General features: G+C 44.6%; 1 protein-coding gene across 2 annotated transcripts in view; it reads right to left on the bottom strand.

The window, feature by feature from the left end:
• CYFIP2 (cytoplasmic FMR1 interacting protein 2) overlaps positions 1–23,789 on the bottom strand; it is a 172,505-nt gene that overhangs the window by 66,896 nt on the left and 81,820 nt on the right. For both annotated transcript variants that reach the window (XM_085617604.1, XM_085617605.1), the window contains exons 13-15: positions 11,660–11,785; positions 8,137–8,303; positions 3,433–3,580 (exon numbers count right to left, since the gene is read on the bottom strand). In XM_085617604.1, the coding sequence (XP_085473730.1) occupies positions 3,433–3,580; positions 8,137–8,303; positions 11,660–11,785 (441 nt within the window). The remainder of the gene's footprint in view (positions 1–3,432; positions 3,581–8,136; positions 8,304–11,659; positions 11,786–23,789) is intronic.

The raw sequence follows: 23,789 nt of genomic DNA on the forward strand, positions 1-23,789 counted from the left end.
GATTGCTTCAAGCACAGCTCATGCAGTGAGGCCTCTGTAACCTCCTCCTCCAGCGCTCCCTCCAAAGCCGCGATCTCCTCCTCAACCTGCAAAACCTCGCCATCTCTCCGCCGCTTGGCAGCCACTACAAGGGAGAGGGCTTCCCCTCGCAGCACGGTCTTAAATGCTTCCCACAGCGACATCGCCGAGTCCACGGATCCCTGATTGTCCTTGAAAAAATTATCTACTGTCTTTACCAGCGCGCTGCGCATCTTGGGGTCTCGGAAATACCAAGGGTTGATAGGGGCCACCCTTCCCCCTCCCTCCCGACCCAGATCCAGCCTGACCCACACTGGCGAATGGTCAGATATACCACGCGCCATGTGCCTGGCCTCGGACACCAATGAGGCATGCGCAGCCAGAGTGAGTAGGTAATCAATCCTGGAAAGGCTACCATGCGCCCCGGAGTGGAAAGTGTATTGACTCTGTGTGGGGTGCCGGAGCCTCCAGCAATCTATCAGGCCAAGCGTGTCTAGAAAGTCTGGAAGCCACTTCTGAGCCCCCCCTGTGTCTCTGGGCGGGTATCTATCCAGCAGACCGGAGCCAACAGCATTGAAATCCCCGCCCACCACAAGCATACCCTCCGGGAGATCCAGCAAGGCCCTACCCAGATCTGTGAACGTGGAGGCCTGCAGGGCCGGCGGGACATAAACCGAAACTAAAACCAAAGTTCTTCCTTCCCACCGCCCCGCCACCGCCACAAACCTCCCCCTATCATCAACAATGGTGGAGTCCACCTCAAATGGTAGCGAGGCTCTGACTAGGATGCCCACACCCCTGGACCCAGAGGAGAATCCCGAATGAGCTATGAATTTATAACCCTTCCTATTCAGGGCATAGCACGTATTACCTATAAGATGCGTCTCCTGCAGCAGGGCAACATCCGGCAATGACCGTTTCAAGAATTGCAAAACAATCCCACGCTTAATGCGATCCCCCAAACCATTAACATTCCAGCTTATAACACTTAAACCCCTACCCCCCATCCCCAAACGGAAAGAGGCCCACCCCACACCCGAAGAGCCACCATGGAACAGTCCTGGAAATAATCACTATGCCTTGCGGAAACAAACCCCCCAACAACAAACCCAAAATCCCGGAAACCCCCCCCACCCTGCACCCCTGCTGCAGCTTACAAAGCCCCCCCAACTTGCAGTGTGCCTGTCGCCCTACCAAACCCAAAATCTACAAAAAGTACCCTAAGTGAGGAAAGAGCTCCCCTCGTCCTCCCACAACCTCCGTATTTACTGCAAGTCATTATCTAAAGTCAGTCCGAGTCAGTCCGGTTCCGAAGACATCAACCTTGTTCATCCCGGCCACTGTCCCCGTCTACGGCAGTGTCCTCTTCCGTGCGTCGTCGAGGCAGAGCGTCCAGCCATTCATCCGCCATGGCAGGCGACTCAAAGAAGAATGTTCGGTCTTCAAACACCACACGTAGTCTGGCAGGGAAGAGCATGGCGTATTTCAGTTCCCTCTCCCGAAGCCTCCTCTTCACCCCCAGGAAGCCCTGCCGCTGCCTCTGCACCTGCTGGGTGAAGTCAGGATAGAAATTCACCGACGCGTTCTGGAAGGGGACCGGGCCCGTTACCCTCGAGGCCTGCAGGATAGCGTCCCGGTCTCGAAAATGAAAGAGCCGGGCGACAATCGGCCTCGGTGGGGCTCCCACCTTGGGCCGCCCACCCGGCACTCTATGGGCCCTCTCAGCTGCGAAGAACTTCCCTAGACCCTTAGGCTGCAGATGGTTGAGCACCAAGTTCTCCACGAGCAGGTCCACTGAAGTCTCGTCCGAGGACTCCGGGACCCCGATAACGCGCACGTTGTTGCGCCTGGCCCGGCTCTCGAAGTCCTCCAGCCGACGGGCGGCGAGATCACTCTCGGTCCGCAACTTACGGACCTCGGTCTGCAGGTCCGAGACATCATCGGCGAGGCCCGTGGTCTTGATGTCCAGGGATTTGACCCGTTCATTTGTTTTGCCCAAGTCCGCGCGGATCAGATTAACATCCACCAAGATGGTATCCACTTTGTGCGCCAGGGCATCAAACTGTCTCCCAATCGAAGTCTGCAGCCCGTCAAGTGCGCCCATGACATCCTGCAGTGAGAGCTCCGGGGCCAAGGGCGAAGCAGTCTTCTGTATGTCCGGGGACTGGCTCGGTGCACCCGGTGACCCCCTCTGCTGGGCATAGCGGTCCATGTTATTGGCTTGAGTATAGGCTCCCCGCCTGGTGGCCTTAGGCTTCGGCCGGTCCACCTCTGCTTTGCCCGACATGGTGGGCTCAAGCAAGTCGGTTCAAACAGGACTGCCCTCTCTCAGCGAGAGAGATCAGGAGTGCTCCGTCTTACGATGGGTCGCCAGTGTGGCATGCAGAGCGCCCAAATGATAATAAAGCAGCCGTGAGCACTCCCTGGGCTGGGCAGACAAAGGGCAAGAAAGTGAAAGTGAAAGGATAGGGACCTCCGTCCGGCAGTTCACACCTCGCCTGGCCGCTGTTGTTCAATTAGAGGTCGGGCATCCTGCCAACTCGAGCCCCTGGCATCCCTCGGAGATATGCCTCAATCTTCCGCCATGCATAACTCCGGTTCCCGGTGGGCGATTCGACCTCGGGTGGCATCGATCGCCTCCCTGACAAGTCATCTACACGATGCCATGCATACAAACAGGATTATATACAGGATAGACGACGGAGGGCACGAGGGTCTCGGGAGCTCAAAGCTCAGGCGGCCATCTTGGTCAAGCGCTAGGCTCCTCCCTTATTATTTTATATTATTGATGTGACTTTGTACTTGCCAGTGAATGTATGATCCCACGATTTATGGGGTATACCTGCCTCTCTTTCCTATTACCAAGAAATACCTTTTGAGGGAGAACTTTTTGATGCGGTGTTTAGTCACCTGGGATGCATTGTTGACAGGAAGAATGGCTCAGTGAGGTAAACATTTATGAGTAATGCAGTGATCTGCAGAACATGGGTTTTTAATCTAAAGAACATAGTAAATAGTTTTTCAGAAAATGCAGAATTCCTTCCTTTCCTGGATGATGCTTTGGGTGTTTTTCATTCTCCTAAATATGTGTTAGTTACACTTGGAAACAGGTATCTCTCAGGGTAACATATGCTTATGTTACATGCCACCCTGGGGATAGAAGTCTGAACAAAGCTTCTGTTCCAATCTTTACACCCTGCTCAGTTCCACCTGTATTTGTTTGACTTCATAAGGGGAAGCAGATTGACTCCGGAGTATGCAGTGATGAACCCCTTTATTAAGAATACTGTTGACAAGGATTTAATTTATCAAGAGAATTTCCACTACACACAGAGACAGGAAGGTACTTTGTTAACCACCTCTCTTCATTTAATTACTCTGCTGAGGGGCAATGGATGAACGTAATGGACATACCTGAGTGCTTGAGGGTCCTACTGCTCGTCGCGGGACCTTAATGTCAAATCCTCCCTTGGGGTCCTTCTCTCCTCTGAGGCACGGGTCATTGGAAGGCTCCCGACTCCCTTCCCAGTCACAGATCGTCTTCCGAATTGCTTGGAGGACACTAGGGGAATGGGAATGGCAGTTATTTTAAAGCTTTCAGCCATAAAACAAAGTCACAGTAAAGTATAACGGCATTCGTTTATAGCTTAAACATTTATACCCTGTTATTCCAGTAACTCATAACTTTGTTTTGGGGGATGTAACACAAGAACCCACTGCATTAAATCTGCATTCCCATTCATCTTCATCTGCTTCAACCTGACCAGTGCCCTACTAGACACAAGGAATCTTACTTCTTTACCTCATGTACCGTTTTAGGAACAACACCCACATTTAATTTTTAGGCAATCTAACCTGGTTAAAGAAACATTTTGTCCTCCTTTAGTGGAATTGCTGCTTTTAGTGCTATCCAAATAGTGTGAATCCCTGCATCACTGTGCCAAGCCCTGTGCCCTCAATAACATCCTCTACAGTGCCTTCTATAGAGGTCAGTGTAATCCTCCATCATTTCCTATTTGATGCCTTCTACCTTTTTACGCATAATGACCCTCTGCCTCAGCCTGTGCCATCCAAATGCCATCCACCTTGTCATCCTGCCCTGTTCACTGCACTTTTCCCTGTCTTCCATGAAAGTATCACTCAACCCCATTTTAGCTCTACCTTGCGCCCTTCTGTCCTTTTCACATATCTTCAAACATTGTTCCCTCCACTATCCATCAGACCCATCCAGCGCACTTCCAATGCAAGTCAGCTGGTCCCCGACCAGGCCTTACACTTCAAAACGTCTTTGACACCACAGATATCAAGTCCTACAGGACTTCCTCTGCATCTACATGGGCATATTTTGAACAGTTCCCAACTGGTTCTCCTCTTTTCTAAAAAACAAAAAAAGAGGAAAACATAACCTTAAATACATTCAAATGAATATTCTAATCCCACCCCCCATCAAACATGAGTACCCTACGTAGGAAGCTGGCTCTTTATATAGTGGACCAAAAAAGGTACACAGTGTAAAGAGTCCAGGCAAACCCCAGCTGGTTTACAGAGTCACAAATGACACCCCAAATGCTCTCTTTTGTGGTGGTGTGGGCGAGCAGTTAGGCATATCAAAGGGTAGTGCTAAACACACAAAGGCAGTAAGTGAGATACACACTCAATAAAGATATCCAACACCAATTTATAAAAATAACACACACTTTTATATTAATTTGTATACCAAGATCATCGGAATTAGGTAAGTATTTTTCGAGATATGAATTTTTACAGTTTTCAAAAGTCGACAGTGCAATTTTTGGCAGCGGTAGTGTTGTCCTATGGGGGAAAAACTTGTACTGTATTCGGGCCCTCAACAGCAAGTTACAGGACTATTCTCTGGGTTAAGGTGAGTATGGGGCAAGGTCAAAGTCAGCACTAACAGGTCACTTCAGGCGGCACTAGGGCGGCCATGTGCAGAGGTGCTTTATAGCGTTGGGTACCACATTCAGTTCAATGGAGATTGGTCTGGTTAGAAAGAGGCTGCAAGCAGGGACTGGGGGGGCAGTCCAGGTGAACCCACAAGGGGCTTCAACCTTGAGTTGCTCGGGCATGTAGGAACACTGTTGGTCTACTCTGGCTGTGGGGTTCGGGTCCAGTGGTTTCTTTTGGCATCGGGTCAGTTACTGGAGACACTCGTGGTTGGAGGGGGCCTGCAGAAAAAGGCTGCAGGTGGCAACCGAAAGTCCAGTCCAGGCAAACCTAAGAGTGGACTCAGCCTTTGAAGTTCTCAAGTCCCCGTTGGCACCATCAACCCTATTGGACTTGGGCTGTGGAGCGCGGGTGCAGAGGTACTTTGAGGTGTCGGTGGTCAGAGACTCTGTCTTTGTCTGATTTGTGCAGAAGAGGGGCAAACAGGACAGCGGAACCACTGTTAATGTGGGTCTCACTGTCCCTGAAATCCTTCGACATGTAGGTTGGTCTTCCAAGACTTTGGTGTCCAGACTGGACACAACAAGCCTTGGTGGCTGCAGGTGGTATGGTACCTTGGGTGTTGGTGCTGTGTGGCACTGGTTGGTCCTGGCATCCGCACTCTTGGAGGGAGGATGGATCTGACCTGTGGGAGCACAGCAACCTCTTCCTGGGCATCTGCAGTGTTGGTAGTTCCGGTAAGCGGAAGGACAGTGAACCGGACCTTGCAACTTTGGTGCCTGCGGCTGCAGGGGAGTTGCTCCTCTACTCCAAGGAAGTTTCTCTGGCGAATGGTGAGCACTGGTAGCCCTCCAGGTTTCTTGGAGTCGGCACAGTGGCAGGACAAGTCTGTTTCTCACACAATTGTCGGGGCAGCAGGCAGGCTGGCAGGGTTAACGCCAAGGGTGTCGTTTCTCCTCTGCTCTCGTGTAAGCACTCTTCTTTGTCCACTTCTTCTCTTTGTCCATCAAAATCTGAAGTCCTGGTATCAGGGGGTCCCCTAAATACTCAAATTAGGGGAGTAAAGGATAGTAGCCAATGGGCTACTTACCCCTGGGGTCAGTACACCCCCCAGATGACAACGTCCTTTGGGGAGAGGGCATCAACTTGCCCCAGAATTCCTAATTCCACCACACACAAGATGGTGGAATTCCTAACTTCATGTTCACTTCAGGCTGTTCACCCTAGAGGTGTGTCCAGCCTGGCAGTGCAACACGCTCCTGCATAACTAATTTTCCCATCTGTCCTGGTACCCAATGGGCCCAGGGCAGGGGGTGGCATCTCCCCTGTCTGGGGAAGCCTTTGGTTGCATATCAAAGGCAGCAGAGGCCTTTTAAGCCTCCTGTCTTGATATACTGACTTACTAGCCTTCTTGGAGGAGGAGGTGTGAACACCTCTTCTTAGAGCAGGCATTGCTTCTGACCTCTGAATGCTGAGCTCTCACCTCCCATGGGGTCAGAAACTCGTCTGCGGTGGCAGGCTGGACTGGACCAGTTAGTCAGCACACTGGAGAGCTAGTAGGGTTCCGGGAATACCTCTAAGGTACCGTCTGGGTGCCTGAATTAAATAAACCCATCACTGGAATTAGTGTGGGATTATTAATATGAGGTGTTTGATACCAAACAACATAGATTTCAGTGAAGCCGTTATGTAGCTGGGCAACTTGTTTTGCCCAGTGCCCAGTACATACCTTAAGATGGCTTCCCTACTCACTTGTGATACCCAGCAATCGAACTAGACATTACGGGGGCATATCTGTTAATGCAGATATGTCCTCAGATGTACTATAATGCACCCCGACGTAGGGATCCAAGGCCTGCTGCAGGGGTGACTTACATTGAGTCCATGCATTGTTTTTGGCATCGCTCACAGGAGTGTGCCATGCCGTGTTTTCAACCATGGGCTGCAGTGATGGTCTGTGTGGAATTTGTTTGTTGGTCCCCCCCATAGGGTGCCATAAGATATGCTGCAGCCCTTATGGACCCTCTTTAGTATCCATACCTGGAGTACCATTTACTAGGAACTTACAGGGGTGTTAAAGTCATTAGCCAATTGTAGCACAATTAGACATCACCTTGTTTTAAGGAAGGGGCACTGGCACTGAGGTCTGGTTAGAAGGCCTCGCCGCACTGTCAGAATTGAAAATCAGCATCTAGTAGCTAAATAGGGGGCAACAAGTGAGGGGATAACTGCAATAAAATACCCCGTTGGGAACCATCAAACTAAAGAATATGCCTCTTTACACCAATACAGTGATGACCCACAACTATCTCAAAGTGTCATCGGCAACCATCTAGACACCATGTGATTCTGGATGTCTCCATTCTATCAACAATTCATAGAATTGCTCAGCAAGCTGCACAGAATGACTCTCCTTCACACTCTTATAATAAGTACCCAGTACCAAAGGTTGAATAGCATCACCTCATACTTGGGGTGCTGAACGGGCTTTCCTGTCTAGAGAGCAGTAAATATGAGTCTCTAAGTATCATCTATATGCCTGCCCCACCCTTAGCTCAAATCTACTTTTACTAGAGAACCACAAGGAAAGAGGAAACCAGGAAACAAGTTTACATTTAATGTTGTCCTCGCCCTCTGGAAAAATCTTTTCCACCACCTGAGAATGCCCCTTCACTCCTGACAATCTAAACAAGAGACAAAACCCTTGTTTTCTCTGTTTACATGGGTAAATCAGCTAATCTTCATGGAATATGTGTACATATAGGTCACAGGAAAGCAAGACCCAACACTCTTCACTATTACTGTGAATGTATGACTACTCTGCTTATTGTCAAACTATGTTTTAAATACCCACTTTTGTAAATGTCCATTATGCATATTTAACCAGCATGTGGCATATTTACAGTGTTCTACAAAGGGCACAGCTGCCCTTTAGATCCAGTACCTCACCATGTAAATACCCACTATAAACAAAATAATTAACACCCAAATTCAGCATATCAGCCAAACTCCCAGTGATGTATATGTAGTAAGAGTTGCCATCCTCTCATGTGGGCCATTCCTCACCTCCAGGTGTGCAAAATGTCTAATAACTCCAGAAACTCTAGATATTGCCAGATATCAGACACCATATTAACAATTCACACCAAGGAAGTGCTTGGCTACTGATTCCAGAAACTCCTGCTTTCTGCAATTCCCATTCTTTCTGCTCACCTGATCAGTACGTTCTTCTTCTTTCTTACGGCTTGCCTGAGAGGCTCCCTCAGGGTCACCTGGGCAAAGTCCTGCAGTGCCGCATAGATTGTGTTTCTGATGGCCTGGTTAAAGACACTTTCCATCCGACCCATGAGCACCTGCAAGCCTTTGATCATGGCGATTACCTAGAGTAGGGAGAAATGGGATCCAATGATGAAGAACACCAGAGAAAGAATAGCACAGGGACAAGGACATTAGCCCATCATGCACTCATATAACAAAGTTCAACGTAGGCCTTTGCGGACCACCCTTGCAAGAACTGCAGACACTAAATAATCTACCTGATGGCCACCTAGATACATGATAGAGCTGACTGTGGCATCTGAAAGACTGCTTATGGTAGGAACAAGAGATGATGAAGGTGCTTATAGGCCACCCAATGTTGGGAAGCCAGAGGAGGCTCATAAAAAAACCTAATAACAATCTTCTGTAACAATTGTTTTCCATTGTACTGTTATTTTAGATTCACATCATGAACAAAACACAATACAAACATGCAGAGGGGAGAGACAACACTAAAGGATGGGACATCAGAGGAGAAGCGACAGAAGAGAAGACATGAGACAGCAAATACAGGGGGTCAAAGAAGGGAAGGGGAGACACAGCAAAAGAAAAAAGGAGAAACAACAGAAGATTGGAGAGAAGAGAGATGTCAGAAAATGGGGAGATATCAGAGATTTGGAAGTAATGGCAGAGAAAGAGAGATAAGAGAGAGAATATGTGATAGTATGAAAGGGGAAAATACAGGCAAAGGGAAGCAATAAAGTGGAGAGAGAGGAAACTTAGAGAAACAGTAAGTAAAGAATGGGAGAGATAGAAGACAGCAAAGTAGATCATGAAAACGTGAAAGAATACTTGTAAAAACAGTAATGAACTGAAAGGATAGCTGAGAATAGGTGAACGAGTAAACATTTATACAGCCATTAGAAAAGAGAAGAGGTATCAGAAAAGTATAACACAACAATAGTGTGAGATAGACTGGAGATGAGTGGGCACAGCAAAGAGGAGATAGAGCAAAGAGATGTGGAAAAAGGGTTAATATAACAGAGAAAGGTAGAGACAGCCGAGAAAGTAAGAGATGACTGAGAAGGGGCGAGATAAACAGAGAAGGCAGCAGGCAGCAGAGAATACAAGAGGCCACAAGGAAACCAAGAGCTAACAGTGAAGAGCACGTGCAACACTGAAACAAACAAGATTAGGAGCTAGGGCAGAAGTACATGGGAGCAGAGAAGGGTGGAGATGACAAGGAATTAGTAGGACAGCAGTTGCCAGATAATTAACGTAAGACAAAATACAGACCATGAAAGACGAGATAACAGCTAAGAAAGGAGAGGAGAAGTCGCCTTGTAAATACTAATGCTCTGTGTATAACTTGACCCTTACCACAGATCTATGTGTGCAACCTGACTCCAAATTTACAGAGATAGATGTGTAACTTGACCCATATCATACAGAAGCTAGGTGTACAACCTAACATTTACAGTTAAGAATCCATATCTAACTTGGACCTTACACTACACAGCAAGATTTGCCGCTGTGTCATCCATATACTACTATGGTAAGTGTGTAATCCACTCCTGCAGGCAGACTAATGAATGCAACCAAACATAACTCAAAGACATGTGCAAGCTGACCCAAAGACTAGAGAGTTAAGCTTGCAACCAGCTATTTACACTTCAAAGTTAAATGTGTGCCCTGATATTACACTACAGAGCTTAGTGTGAAACGTGTTCCTCACAATGCAGTGCTAAGTGTGTAATTCATGTGTACAATTCATGGTTTGATGTCAAAATATCAAGCACAAGAACAATGTGGTACAAAAATATCATATTTAGAAGATCAACCTCCAAACTATTGTGAAGATAAGTAGATATCGGTAAGTACAGATTTACTATTCTTAACTCCACACCAACATACCTGGGGCCGTATTATGCACTGTGACTGCCCTGCAGAGGGCGGCTCTCAGGAGGCGCACTGACAGTGCACCACCTTTTAAATGGCACGCTGTCAGTGCGCCTCCTTAGGGCTCCTTTGACTCTGCGCCCGCTTCTGTAATAAGGCACAGGCGCAGAGTCAAAGGAATTCCCTTTTTTGCATAGGGCACACCCCTATGCAAATGAGGGAACACCCTCTGAAGATTGCGCTCGCGCTTTAAGTGCGCCAGCGCTATCGGTATTATAGAAGGGGACGCACAAGCGTCTGCACCCCATTCTATAATACCAAAGTACCCCGGGGGCACACAAAGGGGGCACAAATGTAATACGGCCCCTGGAAGATGTATATCATCAAGGTACATATATTTGGAGTTAGTAGTAAGAAATCTATTCTTTTATATACATTAAGGGGGAGAGAGGTAATATGCCTGGACCTCCCTCCTCCAACTATATAAATACACACAACAAGGCCAGATTTTCTAAAGGTCTCTTATCTGTTCAGTCAAGCAGAGTGATTTCTGGTAAATGTAAGGCCCTCACCTACATTTAAAATGTGGCATACTTCATCATTGGGCTTCTAACTGAGTCACAATGTATCTTAATGCACTTGGTTCCCTATTAGCACTATAAATGCAACTGTATTTTATACCTGTATATACTTACCTTCACAATTTTTTGTTAGTTTATAATTTGGCAACAAAAGTTTCATAGTATGATGTTTAAAACTCTGGTAGAATACCACACTTCATACCTTACAGTGTAAACCAGGCCTTACACTTGAAATATACAAGTCTGTAAAATATCTCTTAAAGCTTCCAACCAAAATGTACAACCAAATCCTCAAACTATAGAAGTAGGGGTGCAAACCGCCCTTACACTTCTAACATTATTGTGCTAAGAGCCCAGTTGCATGATATATGTATTCATTCATTCATTCACTCATTCACTCACTCATTCGATCTAGTCATTACACTCAAGGAGCAGGTGTGCAGCTAAGCCCTTACACTCCAGAGAAAGCAGTGTAACCCAACCTCACACTTCAGATTCCAATGTGTAGCCTAAATATTGCACTCCAGAATCTAGTGTTTGACCTATACCTTTCACTCTAGAGCTAAGCATGGAACCTGAACTTTAAATGTAAAAGGCAGTGGTACAACATGGGCCTTACACCACAGAGGCGAGAGAAACCCACCTCATATATTCCAGAGGAGGGCTTAGCTCAGTGTGTAAAATGTTATATACAACCCAATGCCATGTGCGTGAAACCAAACTCACACCTGACACCAACACATCAGAGATAAGTGTGTAAACAGGCAATTAAATTCCAGAGGTAATGCATATAAATGTCCCTTGGGCAACACAATAAACATGTGACCTGCAGCTATGAAATAATGCTATAATTGGGATGAATTTCTATAAGTGAACTTTCTTCTGTGTCATCTAAAAGGGCCCACTGTGTTTTAGGACAATGCTTGTCAATTTAATTGTCCACATCATCTTAAGTGGCCACCATCCTGACTGGGGCAAACCAGGCAGCACATACAAACCTCCACAAATGCAAACTTCTCCTCGCTGGTGTAGTTGTAACGCGTTGCCCGCTCATACTCCTCAGCTGTTCCTGGACAGTCCTTGTTACAGAACTTATCTGTGGGGTGGACAAGCTTCCAGGAATACTGCAGGGAGAAACATAGGCAAAGCAGCAATGGAATTAGACATACCTCCTGGGAAAGGGACGCACCACACCTCACACACTGTCCCTCCATCCCTGGCAGACAACAGGCATGATTAAATGTTTGCCCAGAAACGTCGACATACTTTTTCATGCCAGTACTGTATGACAAAGAGGACCTCCACCTGCTGACAGTGGGAACTATGGGAAAGGGAGATAATTACTTCATCCTTCCATTGGTTGTCCCAAACAGAATCAGCCATTAGAGTACAGATTAGGTGGCACTACTAAAGGGGTCATTATGTTTTCCTTCGGTGTACCATTTGAGTGCATCCCTGTATTCCTTATCTGGCTTTAATTTTGCATTGTGTGCATTAACTTCAATAATATTATTTTATGAACTGCATTAACCTTCTACTTTAAAACTTTCTGCAACTTGTTCTAGGAAAGTGATGTTCACCCCATTAAGAATGAAGCTTATCAATGCATGTGTAATGTAAATTATAAGTGCTCAATTAAATTTAAAATGAGAAGAACAAGTATTTATGATGTCACAGTTATTATGTATTCTGAAGAAGGGTTCTCTAACAATTTAACACTCTTCACTCACTGTTTTCAGTCTGGTTTTATTTTTTTTCAAAGTTTTAGTAAGGGTCTGTTTGCAGACATGGCTGCTGTCTGAGTCATGTTTTGAGCTTGCATTTTAGCTCATATGACACTAACACAGACACATGAATAAAAGCAAGCAAATATACTACACATTTGAAACAATAAAGCTCCAGATACAATGTGAGACAGCTTGTCGTTTGCTTACATAGCCCACCAGCCATGTCAGTTATTGAGCAGAGCATTTTGATGTAAGACTGTTATGTGAGAAATCAGAGAATGGTGACTTCAGAGAGAGAACAAGATTTTATATCCCTGCAGGACATGTGCAAACTGGACGCATCAATGCCATAAAGGACTGATACCATGTGTGATGCTATCATGGACGCTGCAGGCCATATGGTGGGTGCATGCATCATGGGTCCCCGCTGCAAACTGCACACATCAATGTCATTAATGAAGTGGAAGGAGGTGTCATATGTGAAACAGTTTTTTGAGGGATACTGGGAGGATTTGTATTCAATTAGGTCAGCAAATGACCTTCGAAGAGAACCACAAGGATAGTTTACTGTAGTGCTCAGTGGAACTGTGATTAACACTCACATGGAATTAATGACCTGTGACTATTACCCCAGTTCAGTTCAGCTGACTTTAATGCAAGATGCAGAATATTCAGTGTGTAAGCCCCGGGCATGGCAAGCCTTCCGATGCTGATTACCTATATTGTTTAACCCTGGACTGAAACCTTGAGACCTAAAGAAAAAGGTTTAGAGCCACCCTAACTGAAAAAGTATGACCTACAATTTATGTAATGGCAGCTCGGGCCTCTAAACCCTGCAGAAAAATGTATAATTCCCCAAAAGTCCTTTTTATGCACCTTTAGGATATTGCTTTGTACAAGGGGGGGGGGGGCGGGGGGGGGGTGCATGAAGATATCAAATTTACAGCATATGGTATGTCGCCCTGAAAAAGTTTCAGACAGTCTCAGTCAATCAAAGAGGCAGTTCAAATTAAAAGCAGGTCACTGAATAACATGAATTAGATTCATTTATCTTTTTCATTTTTATTTTACAGATTCTTTGGAAATGCTGACAGTTTCTCAAGAAACCACAATGCATGTTGAGGTGAGCTCTGTCTTCAGGTCAAAGTTTGTTGATCAACTCAGTGTTTTTGCTTTCCCCAAAAAATCATATTGGAAGCTGATCACCTCTCTGCCCTTAATTTCTGGTCAAACTTAGTAGAACAAATATTTTCTTTGTAGTAGCTTGAGCTGATAGGTCAACTGAAGCAAAATTCTAGGTAATTCATAACATGCCATTGCTAATGCAAATGAGACTAAAACATAACTTTACTCTCAACAACTCTGTGTGATATACTTATAGGCATTTTGTATGTGAATGCGTGTGTGTGTGTTTGTTTGTGTGTGCACCTGTCTGTTGACCTTTAAAATTAAGAACATAAAGAAGACAGCAAGTGATGAGTATTAAAGTAGAAAACACAAGTGCTTAAAATGAGCTATGATCACTAGATGACAAAAATCTGCTTTTGGCATTGGTAACTTGATTTATGGTCTGTTAATCTGTTCAACGTAGGGATCCTACTACATTTTGGGGGATATGCATCAAGGTAATCGTTTACGATTACCAAATAGCAAATTTTAAGGATTTGCTATTTGGTAATCGCAAATGCCTATGCATGAAGGTTTCACAAATAATCTTACAAATCCTTAACATTCCCGAACATTCCGCAAATTGCGATTCGCTATTAGGGAATGCATTCCCATTCATTCGTTTGGGCCTACAGGCCCATAGGAATGAATGGGAGTGCATTCGCAATTTGCGATAACTAAATTGGTAATTGCAATTTGCAAATGCAAATCCAAGGGTGCCTGCGGGCCTAAGGCCCCCCTGAGGCATCCTCCCAAAAAAGGTTAGTATGCACATGTGTAGCACACACATGCCCTAAGGGCATGTGTGCGCTACATAGCGCATTAAAAATTCATTTTGTGTTTATTGTTCAGTGCATGCACAAATTACCATCAACTTGAAGTTGATGGTAATTAGCGCTTCCTAAATGCAAACTCGCATTTAGGAAATGCGACATACAACTCAAATAGGGAATTGCAAATTGCGCTTCCCTAAATGCATTTGCAATTTAGGTATTCGCAAAAAATTACGATTGCCTATATTGCGAATTCAAAAAAATACATGCATCGGAAAAGGCATTTTTCCAGTCGCATACGGGGTGCTTCATGCATGTGCCCCTAAGTGTGGTAAAAAAGTGCTTTAATACATGTTTCTTTTTCCAACACCAACGGTCAATATATGACACTTATTTATTGTACATAGGATGAATTCAAGTGCTCACATATTTAGTGACAACAAGCGTGACGTGCAGGTGAGGGTGGACGTTTTAAAAAAGAACATCGCATTGGCAACAATAGAGAACCATTTTTTCTTTGTTAAATCAGTACAAAAAAGGTTCAAGTTGCGTAAGGTCGACGACGTTTCGAACTCAATTATTTGAGTTCATCTTCAGGACAAATGTGAGCATATGAACTCTAAATGTGGAAAATGCAAAAATAAACAAGTATAAATAACTCATAAATAAGTCCCTGAACTGTAAATAGCATCACAATCAATTAAATGTACGGTACATAGTGTTCTCCAAATAGTGATGCAATTAGGAAGATCCATTTAGGTGATAACTGAGAAACTGGAAAAATAATCATGAAGACGTAAAATGAACTGTCTACTGCCCAAACAAATGGAAGCATTTAGCAATTTCAAAGTTATTTTCAAGAGACCCGAGGGTCACAAGGACGAATTAGCTATTAGAAATGCTAGCAAGGAAAGGAGGGGGCGTGAGGCCGCGCGAAGAAAATAGACCACTTACTTAGCATATGGGAAGTTAAGTAATGGGGTTGTCGTCATTTAAGGAAGTTGCAACGGAGTGCTCGCCACAGCGGTGAATGCCTCGATAGAAAACAGTGGCCTGGGGAAACGGAGTGATTTGCGGTTTAACAAGACGTAGTACGGTGTAGTTAAGCGAGAATACGGGGTTGTGCCAGAATAAGAGGGAGACACTTACTCGAGTAAAAAACTTAGTCCAACCTGCTCAATGTATGGAGGCGGGGTTCCGGTGCCGGGAAATTAATCTGCAATGGAGGGGGAGTAAGTGATTACCGTCAGACGGATATTAAGGCCGCGAGAGAGGGGAGGGTGAAGAAGGTGATTGCCGAGGTACTTACTCATTTCAGGCGGCACACGGTTCAATCAATGGGGGTCTCGCGGGGGGTGGTGGAGCGGGTCCTGGAATCGTGCAGGTACGCGCAGCGACTGGTAATGTAATGGGAGGTGGAGGGTATTTGAGGAAACGGGTTGCTAATGGTTACGTAAAGCGAAAGCAGCTGCGTGTATTGGAACGCGTGAGGGCCCAGCATCGAGAGTAGGCTCATGAGGCGCCTGTTCTAAAGCGATAGCAAGTGGGAAAAGAAGCATGCGAGTAGGTGCTCGATTGTTAAGTATGGGAACAGTGCATGTTTCCAGAAAGCTGGACAAGCCAATATTGAGACTTGCTAAGTCTAGATGGAATCAAAAAAAATTAGTAATAAAAGAATATTATTAGAAAATAAATAAATTATTAAATTGCAACAACAAATCGTAAACAATCAGCGTTGGAGTTCTAGTAATTTCGGGATCAGTCTTCAATCAAGTGTGTAAATATAGTACAATTGAAAAGCAGTACATAAACGATTGCATTGCTGAAAAAATGGACACGAATGCATACATGTGGCCTTGGGGTAAGCAAGAAATTAGACTGGAGTTTCAAAAGTTAGTGGCACATGGGGCCACGGAATGTGGTTACAGAATGGTTCTGTATTCGTCCAGAGTGTTAAGCCCATGTTCGATAGAGCGGCATTTGAAGATCCATTTGCATTCCATGCGGTTAAGGATTTGTTGTTGATCTCCTCCTCTGTGGTTGTGGTGTAGACTGTCAATCACTTGCCATGTGAAATCAGTTTCAGAGTGTCCTTTGGCCAAAAAATGTTCCACCAGTGGTGCCGTTTGTATTTTGCAGCGGATCCTACTCCTATGTTGAGAGATCCTGGTCTTGATTTTTTGCGTGGTTTGTCCGATATAAAGCAATTGGCAGGGACATTTCATACAGTAAATCACATTTTGTGCATTGCAATTAGAAAAAAATTGTAAAGTGTGTTTAGTGCCATTATATTCAAAAGACTGGGTGTTACAAGTAGAATCACATGACATACAGTTGTTACACTTATAGTGGCCTTGTAGAGGAGGGAGGCCAAGGAAAGAATGTAGAGTATTGTCCTTGTGTGTAGGTTTTTGGGCTCTAACTAGGTGGTCCTTAATATTACGTCCTCTTTTGAAAGCAAAGAGTGGGGTGCCTGTATTAAGTTCCAAAGGGCCTAGTACTGACCAATGTTTCTTTATCATTTTGGTAAGTTTGTTGCTGACTGGGCAAAAGGTAGTTACGCATGTGATCTTGTTGAGGGATGCCTTTTCTTTGGGTTGCAGTAGGAATTCACGGTGTGAATACCATGCTCGTTTCATTGAGCGCTTTACTAAACGTCTAGGGTAGCCCCGGTTAGTGAGTTTCTTGCACAGGATTTCAGCCTCCTGGAAGAAATCCTCTTTGAACCTGCAATTTCTACGAATTCTGAGAAATTGTCCCTAAGGTAGGCCATCTCTCAGTGCCCTAGGATGACAGCTATCGTATTGCAAGAGGGTGTTACGCTCTGTCGGTTTTCTGAATAGGGTAGTGTAGAGTTTGCCCTCGGAGTTCTTGACCGTGACGTCTAGGTAGTCAATTTTGTTGTTGTCAGAATTGTAGGTGAATTTTAGATCCGGCTGGATGTTATTGAGCCAAGCGCTGAATAGTTGGAGTTCGGTTTCAGTGCCAGACCAAATCATGAATACGTCATCTATGTATCTACGCCAAACACGAATTTTGTTAAAGAAGGGGTCGTTGTTATTGAGAATGAACTTGTTTACAATGTCGTCAACAAAAAGTATGGCAAAATTGGGGGCAAAAATGGCCCCCATCGAAGTGCCTTTGCATTGCCTGTAGTACTGATCTTCAAACTTAAAATAGTTTCTGGTAAGCGCTATTTCAAGGAGTGAGATGATAAATTCTGTCGGGACCTGATGTGGTGCTGGGCGTAGATTGAGGTGTTTTTTGATGACTTCTATGCCTTTGTCTTGAGGGATATTGGTGTATAGTGACTCGATGTCCAGAGTGTGATTTACTGTATAAAATGTCCCTGCCAATTGCTTTATATCGGACAAACCACGCAAAAAATCAAGACCAGGATCTCTCAACATAGGAGTAGGATCCGCTGCAAAATACAAACGGAACCACTGGTGGAACATTTTTTGGCTAAAGGACACTCTGAAACTGATTTCACATGGCAAGTGATTGACAGTCTACACCACAACCACAGAGGAGGAGATCAACAACAAATCCTTAACCGCATGGAATGCAAATGGATCTTCAAATGCCGCTCTATCGAACATGGGCTTAACACTCTGGACGAATACAGAACCATTCTGTAACCACATTCCGTGGCCCCATGTGCCACTAACTTTTGAAACTCCAGTCTAATTTCTTGCTTACCCCAAGGCCACATGTATACATTCGTGTCCATTTTTTCAGCAATGCAATCGTTTATGTACTGCTTTTCAATTGTACTATATTTACACACTTGATTGAAGACTGATCCCGAAATTACTAGAACTCCAACGCTGATTGTTTACTATTTGTTGTTGCAATTTAATAATTTATTTATTTTCTAATAATATTCTTTTATTACTAATTTTTTTGATTCCATCTGGACTTAGCAAGTCTCAATATTGGCTTGTCCAGCTTTCTGGAAACATGCACTGTTCCCATACTTAACAATCGAGCACCTACTCGCATGCTTCTTTTCCCACTTGCTATCGCTTTAGAACAGGCGCCTCATGAGCCTACTCTCGATGCTGGGCCCTCACGCGTTCCAATACACGCAGCTGCTTTCGCTTTACGTAACCATTAGCAACCCGTTTCCTCAAATACCCTCCACCTCCCATTACATTACCAGTCGCTGCGCGTACCTGCACGCATCCAGGACCCGCTCCACCACCCCCCGCGAGACCCCCATTGATTGAACCGTGTGCCGCCTGAAATGAGTAAGTACCTCGGCAATCACCTTCTTCACCCTCCCCTCTCTCGCGGCCTTAATATCCGTCTGACGGTAATCACTTACTCCCCCTCCATTGCAGATTAATTTCCCGGCACCGGAACCCCGCCTCCATACATTGAGCAGGTTGGACTAAGTTTTTTACTCGAGTAAGTGTCTCCCTCTTATTCTGGCACAACCCCGTATTCTCGCTTAACTACACCGTACTACGTCTTGTTAAACCGCAAATCACTCCGTTTCCCCAGGCCACTGTTTTCTATCGAGGCATTCACCGCTGTGGCGAGCACTCCGTTGCAACTTCCTTAAATGACGACAACCCCATTACTTAACTTCCCATATGCTAAGTAAGTGGTCTATTTTCTTCGCGCGGCCTCACGCCCCCTCCTTTCCTTGCTAGCATTTCTAATAGCTAATTCGTCCTTGTGACCCTCGGGTCTCTTGAAAATAACTTTGAAATTGCTAAATGCTTCCATTTGTTTGGGCAGTAGACAGTTCATTTTTCGTCTTCATGATTATTTTTCCAGTTTCTCAATTATCACCTAAATGGATCTTCCTAATTGCATCACTATTTGGAGAACACTATGTACCGTACATTTAATTGATTGTGATGCTATTTACAGTTCAGGGACTTATTTATGAGTTATTTATACTTGTTTATTTTTGCATTTTCCACATTTAGAGTTCATATGCTCACATTTGTCCTGAAGATGAACTCAAATAATTGAGTTCGAAACGTCGTCGACCTTACGCAACTTGAACCTTTTTTGTACTGATTTAACAAAGAAAAAATGGTTCTCTATTGTTGCCAATGCGATGTTCTTTTTTAAAACGTCCACCCTCACCTGCACGTCACGCTTGTTGTCACTAAATATGTGAGCACTTGAATTCATCCTATGTACAATAAATAAGTGTCATATATTGACCTTTCCTGTCCCCTGTTTCTCTATATTAAGTATTATTCTCCCGTATGAGTCTTTGAACCTATACAAAATCATCCGCCCTCTTAAGGGTTTCTCTTTGCACTGGACCTTTTTAGGCCATCCCGAACCATTGTTTTCTTCTACATTGTATCACCCCAGGTTCGCATAAGGGGTACCCTTGTCCTTCAAAAACACTTGCACGAGCAGTGGCTTCACTGCAAGGGTTCCACTTTTTTAGTGGCTATATTAAGATATACTATAAAGAAATTACTCTATTCATCTATTTGATTTATGTACATCTACCTAACTCATTGGCCAGCCAGAATTCCTACCTCGTATAACACACTCGCTCTTAGACTATGTCTACACCCACTATCCCGACTTATACCGAGGAATATATTGCGAGATTGATTAATGGTCCTTCACTTTTCCATACACCGATACCTGCTAACAATACACATTCTAATGTGGCAAGTGAGAAACTGACTAGTCTAGAAAGATTAAAAAAGAAACACATACGTACTGAGTTACACGCCCGTATGCTTACGGAATATCTGAAAGCCGATATCATCCCGGTAGGCTTGCAAGTAGGAAATATCCCTGCAATTTTCCTACAAGACCCAAAATTTAAGAACGGTTTCGCCCACATTGGCACTACGTGCTCCCGCCACTGGATGGTGCTAGGTATTGACACTGCATTAGAACACAGCAGAAAAGAACTACTAGAAATCCGAGAACTAGAAAAGGCAATCTTAGAACTAGATAGTTTGGCAGATGCCAAATCAGCCCTAGAAAAATTAGAACGCACGATTGTTGACTTCCAAAATTTTGAACACCATAAAAAGTCAACCAAAGTGACAAAAGACATAAGGAATTACAATAAAGAACAAACCTACCCCTACCTCAGAGAAGACTTCTTTACACAAAACAACCAAGATCAACAGAGGTATCCAACAGGCACTTGGGGTAGATTCAGAAACAGGCAACCGGTCACGTTCTCCACCTCTTCTCTAGAATCCGACAACTCTGACCCCGGGGAAGGCACTAGCTCCTCTACATACAATCCCAATTTTTTAGAGAGAGGCCAAACATTCACAGGGGAGAGACCGAGAGGCAGAGGGAGAGGCAGAGGGAGACCCAGGTACAACCTCCCCCCAGGGGAACGACAAACACGCAGGAAATTCTACCAATGGGGTTACCAATACTAACCCCTCCCACCTCACCTCCCTCGTCCAACATGGACCAAATGCCTATTTTTAACTTATCCAAACATCAACTGGCCTCAACTGACATTGCCCTACTTAGTAGAGGTTTGTCTTTTGTCATCACGGAAAAACCAAACTGGTTTGACATCCACACCGAAATTCTTCAATTTTTTAGAAAAGTAAGACTAAATGTATTCTTTCAAGATAAAGAGACAATCACCAAAACTGACATCACAGGACTGCGACCCAAATCCACATTCAATCCACCTAGTGGTTTGATGCCCCCGGAAGTTATTGCTTATGAACATCTTGTACTAAAAGACTTCAACGACATAAAAACCAACTACAGGTTCACTCCTTTTAATGTTAGCCTTGAAGAAAGACAGAGCCTCAACGCTCTAAAAGACTTGGACGATGTGGTCATAAAACCCTGTGACAAGGGAGGCGGTATCGTCCTGCAGGACAAAACCGCCTACGACAATGAAATTCACCGCCAACTCAGGAACACGTCAAACTATGAACGCCTTATGCGCAACCCCCTTCAAGACATCAGTGATCTCATCCTCACGGTTACCAAAACGGCTCTAGAAGAGGGCTACATCAGCAAACACGAATTTTCCTTTCTTAATAACAAAAGCCCTAGGACTCCAGTCCTATATACTCCCCCCAAGATCCACAAGAATCTGGAAACTCCACCTGGCAGACCCATCCTCTCTGGGTGTGGATCAATTCTAGAACCTCTAGGGAGCTATATTGACTTTTTATAAAGAATATGGTACAAGACACTACCACATATGTTAAGGACACCACACACTTTATCAATCTCATTGAATCCCAGCCCTTTGACCCCCAAACCGAACTCCTTGTCACTCTGGACATCGAGTCACTATACACCAATATCCCTCAAGACAAAGGCATAGAAGTCATCAAAAAACACCTCAATCTACGCCCAGCACCACATCAGGTCCCGACAGAATTTATCATCTCACTCCTTGAAATAGCGCTTACCAGAAACTATTTTAAGTTTGAAGATCAGTACTACAGGCAATGCAAAGGCACTTCGATGGGGGCCATTTTTGCCCCCAATTTTGCCATACTTTTTGTTGACGACATTGAAAACAAGTTCATTCTCAATAACAACGACCCCTTCTTTAACAAAATTCGTGTTTGGCGTAGATACAGAGATGACGTATTCATGATTTGGTCTGGCACTGAAACCGAACTCCAACTATTCAGCGCTTGGCTCAATAACATCCAGCCGGATCTAAAATTCACCTACAATTCTGACAACAACAAAATTGACTACCTAGACATCACGGTCAAGAACTCCGAGGGCGAACTCTACATTACCCTATTCAGAAAACCGACAGAGCGTAACACCCTCTTGCAATACGATAGCTGTCATCCTAGGGCACTGAGAGATGGCCTACCTTATGGACAATTTCTCAGAATTCGTAGAAATTGCAGGTTCAAAGAGGATTTCTTCCAGGAGGCTGAAATCCTGTGCAAGAAACTCACTAACCGGGGCTACCCTAGACGTTTAGTAAAGCGCTCAATGAAACGAGCATGGTATTCACACCGTGAATTCCTACTGCAACCCAAAGAAAAGGCATCCCTCAACAAGATCACATGCGTAACTACCTTTTGCCCAGTCAGCAACAAACTTACCAAAATGATAAAGAAACATTGGTCAGTACTAGGCCCTTTGGAACTTAATACAGGCACCCCACTCTTTGCTTTCAAAAGAGGACGTAATATTAAGGACCACCTAGTTAGAGCCCAAAAACCTACACACAAGGACAATACTCTACATTATTTCCTTGGCCTCCCTCCTCTACAAGGCCACTATAAGTGTAACAACTGTATGTCATGTGATTCTACTTGTAACACCCAGTCTTTTGAATATAATGGCACTAAACACACTTTACAATTTTTTTCTAATTGCAATGCACAAAATTTGATTTACTGTATAAAATGTCCCTGCCAATTGCTTTATATCGGACAAACCACGCAAAAAATCAAGACCAGGATCTCTCAACATAGGAGTAGGATCCGCTGCAAAATACAAACGGCACCACTGGTGGAACATTTTTTGGCCAAAGGACACTCTGAAACTGATTTCACATGGCAAGTGATTGACAGTCTACACCACAACCACAGAGGAGGAGATCAACAACAAATCCTTAACCGCATGGAATGCAAATGGATCTTCAAATGCCGCTCTATCGAACATGGGCTTAACACTCTGGACGAATACAGAACCATTCTGTAACCACATTCCGTGGCCCCATGTGCCACTAACTTTTGAAACTCCAGTCTAATTTCTTGCTTACCCCAAGGCCACATGTATGCATTCGTGTCCATTTTTTCAGCAATGCAATCGTTTATGTACTGCTTTTCAATTGTACTATATTTACACACTTGATTGAAGACTGATCCCGAAATTACTAGAACTCCAACGCTGATTGTTTACGATTTGTTGTTGCAATTTAATAATTTATTTATTTTCTAATAATATTCTTTTATTACTAATTTTTTTTGATTCCATCTAGACTTAGCAAGTCTCAATATTGGCTTGTCCAGCTTTCTGGAAACATGCACTGTTCCCATACTTAACAATCGAGCACCTACTCGCATGCTTCTTTTCCCACTTGCTATCGCTTTAGAACAGGCGCCTCATGAGCCTACTCTCGATGCTGGGCCCTCACGCGTTCCAATACACGCAGCTGCTTTCGCTTTACGTAACCATTAGCAACCCGTTTCCTCAAATACCCTCCACCTCCCATTACATTACCAGTCGCTGCGCGTACCTGCACGATTCCAGGACCCGCTCCACCACCCCCCGCGAGACCCCCATTGATTGAACCGTGTGCCGCCTGAAATGAGTAAGTACCTCGGCAATCACCTTCTTCACCCTCCCCTCTCTCGCGGCCTTAATATCCGTCTGACGGTAATCACTTACTCCCCCTCCATTGCAGATTAATTTCCCGGCACCGGAACCCCGCCTCCATACATTGAGCAGGTTGGACTAAGTTTTTTACTCGAGTAAGTGTCTCCCTCTTATTCTGGCAC

This window comes from Triturus cristatus, chromosome 7 (genome assembly GCF_964204655.1).
Source record: "Triturus cristatus chromosome 7, aTriCri1.1, whole genome shotgun sequence".
Taxonomy (NCBI): Eukaryota; Metazoa; Chordata; class Amphibia; order Caudata; family Salamandridae; genus Triturus; species Triturus cristatus.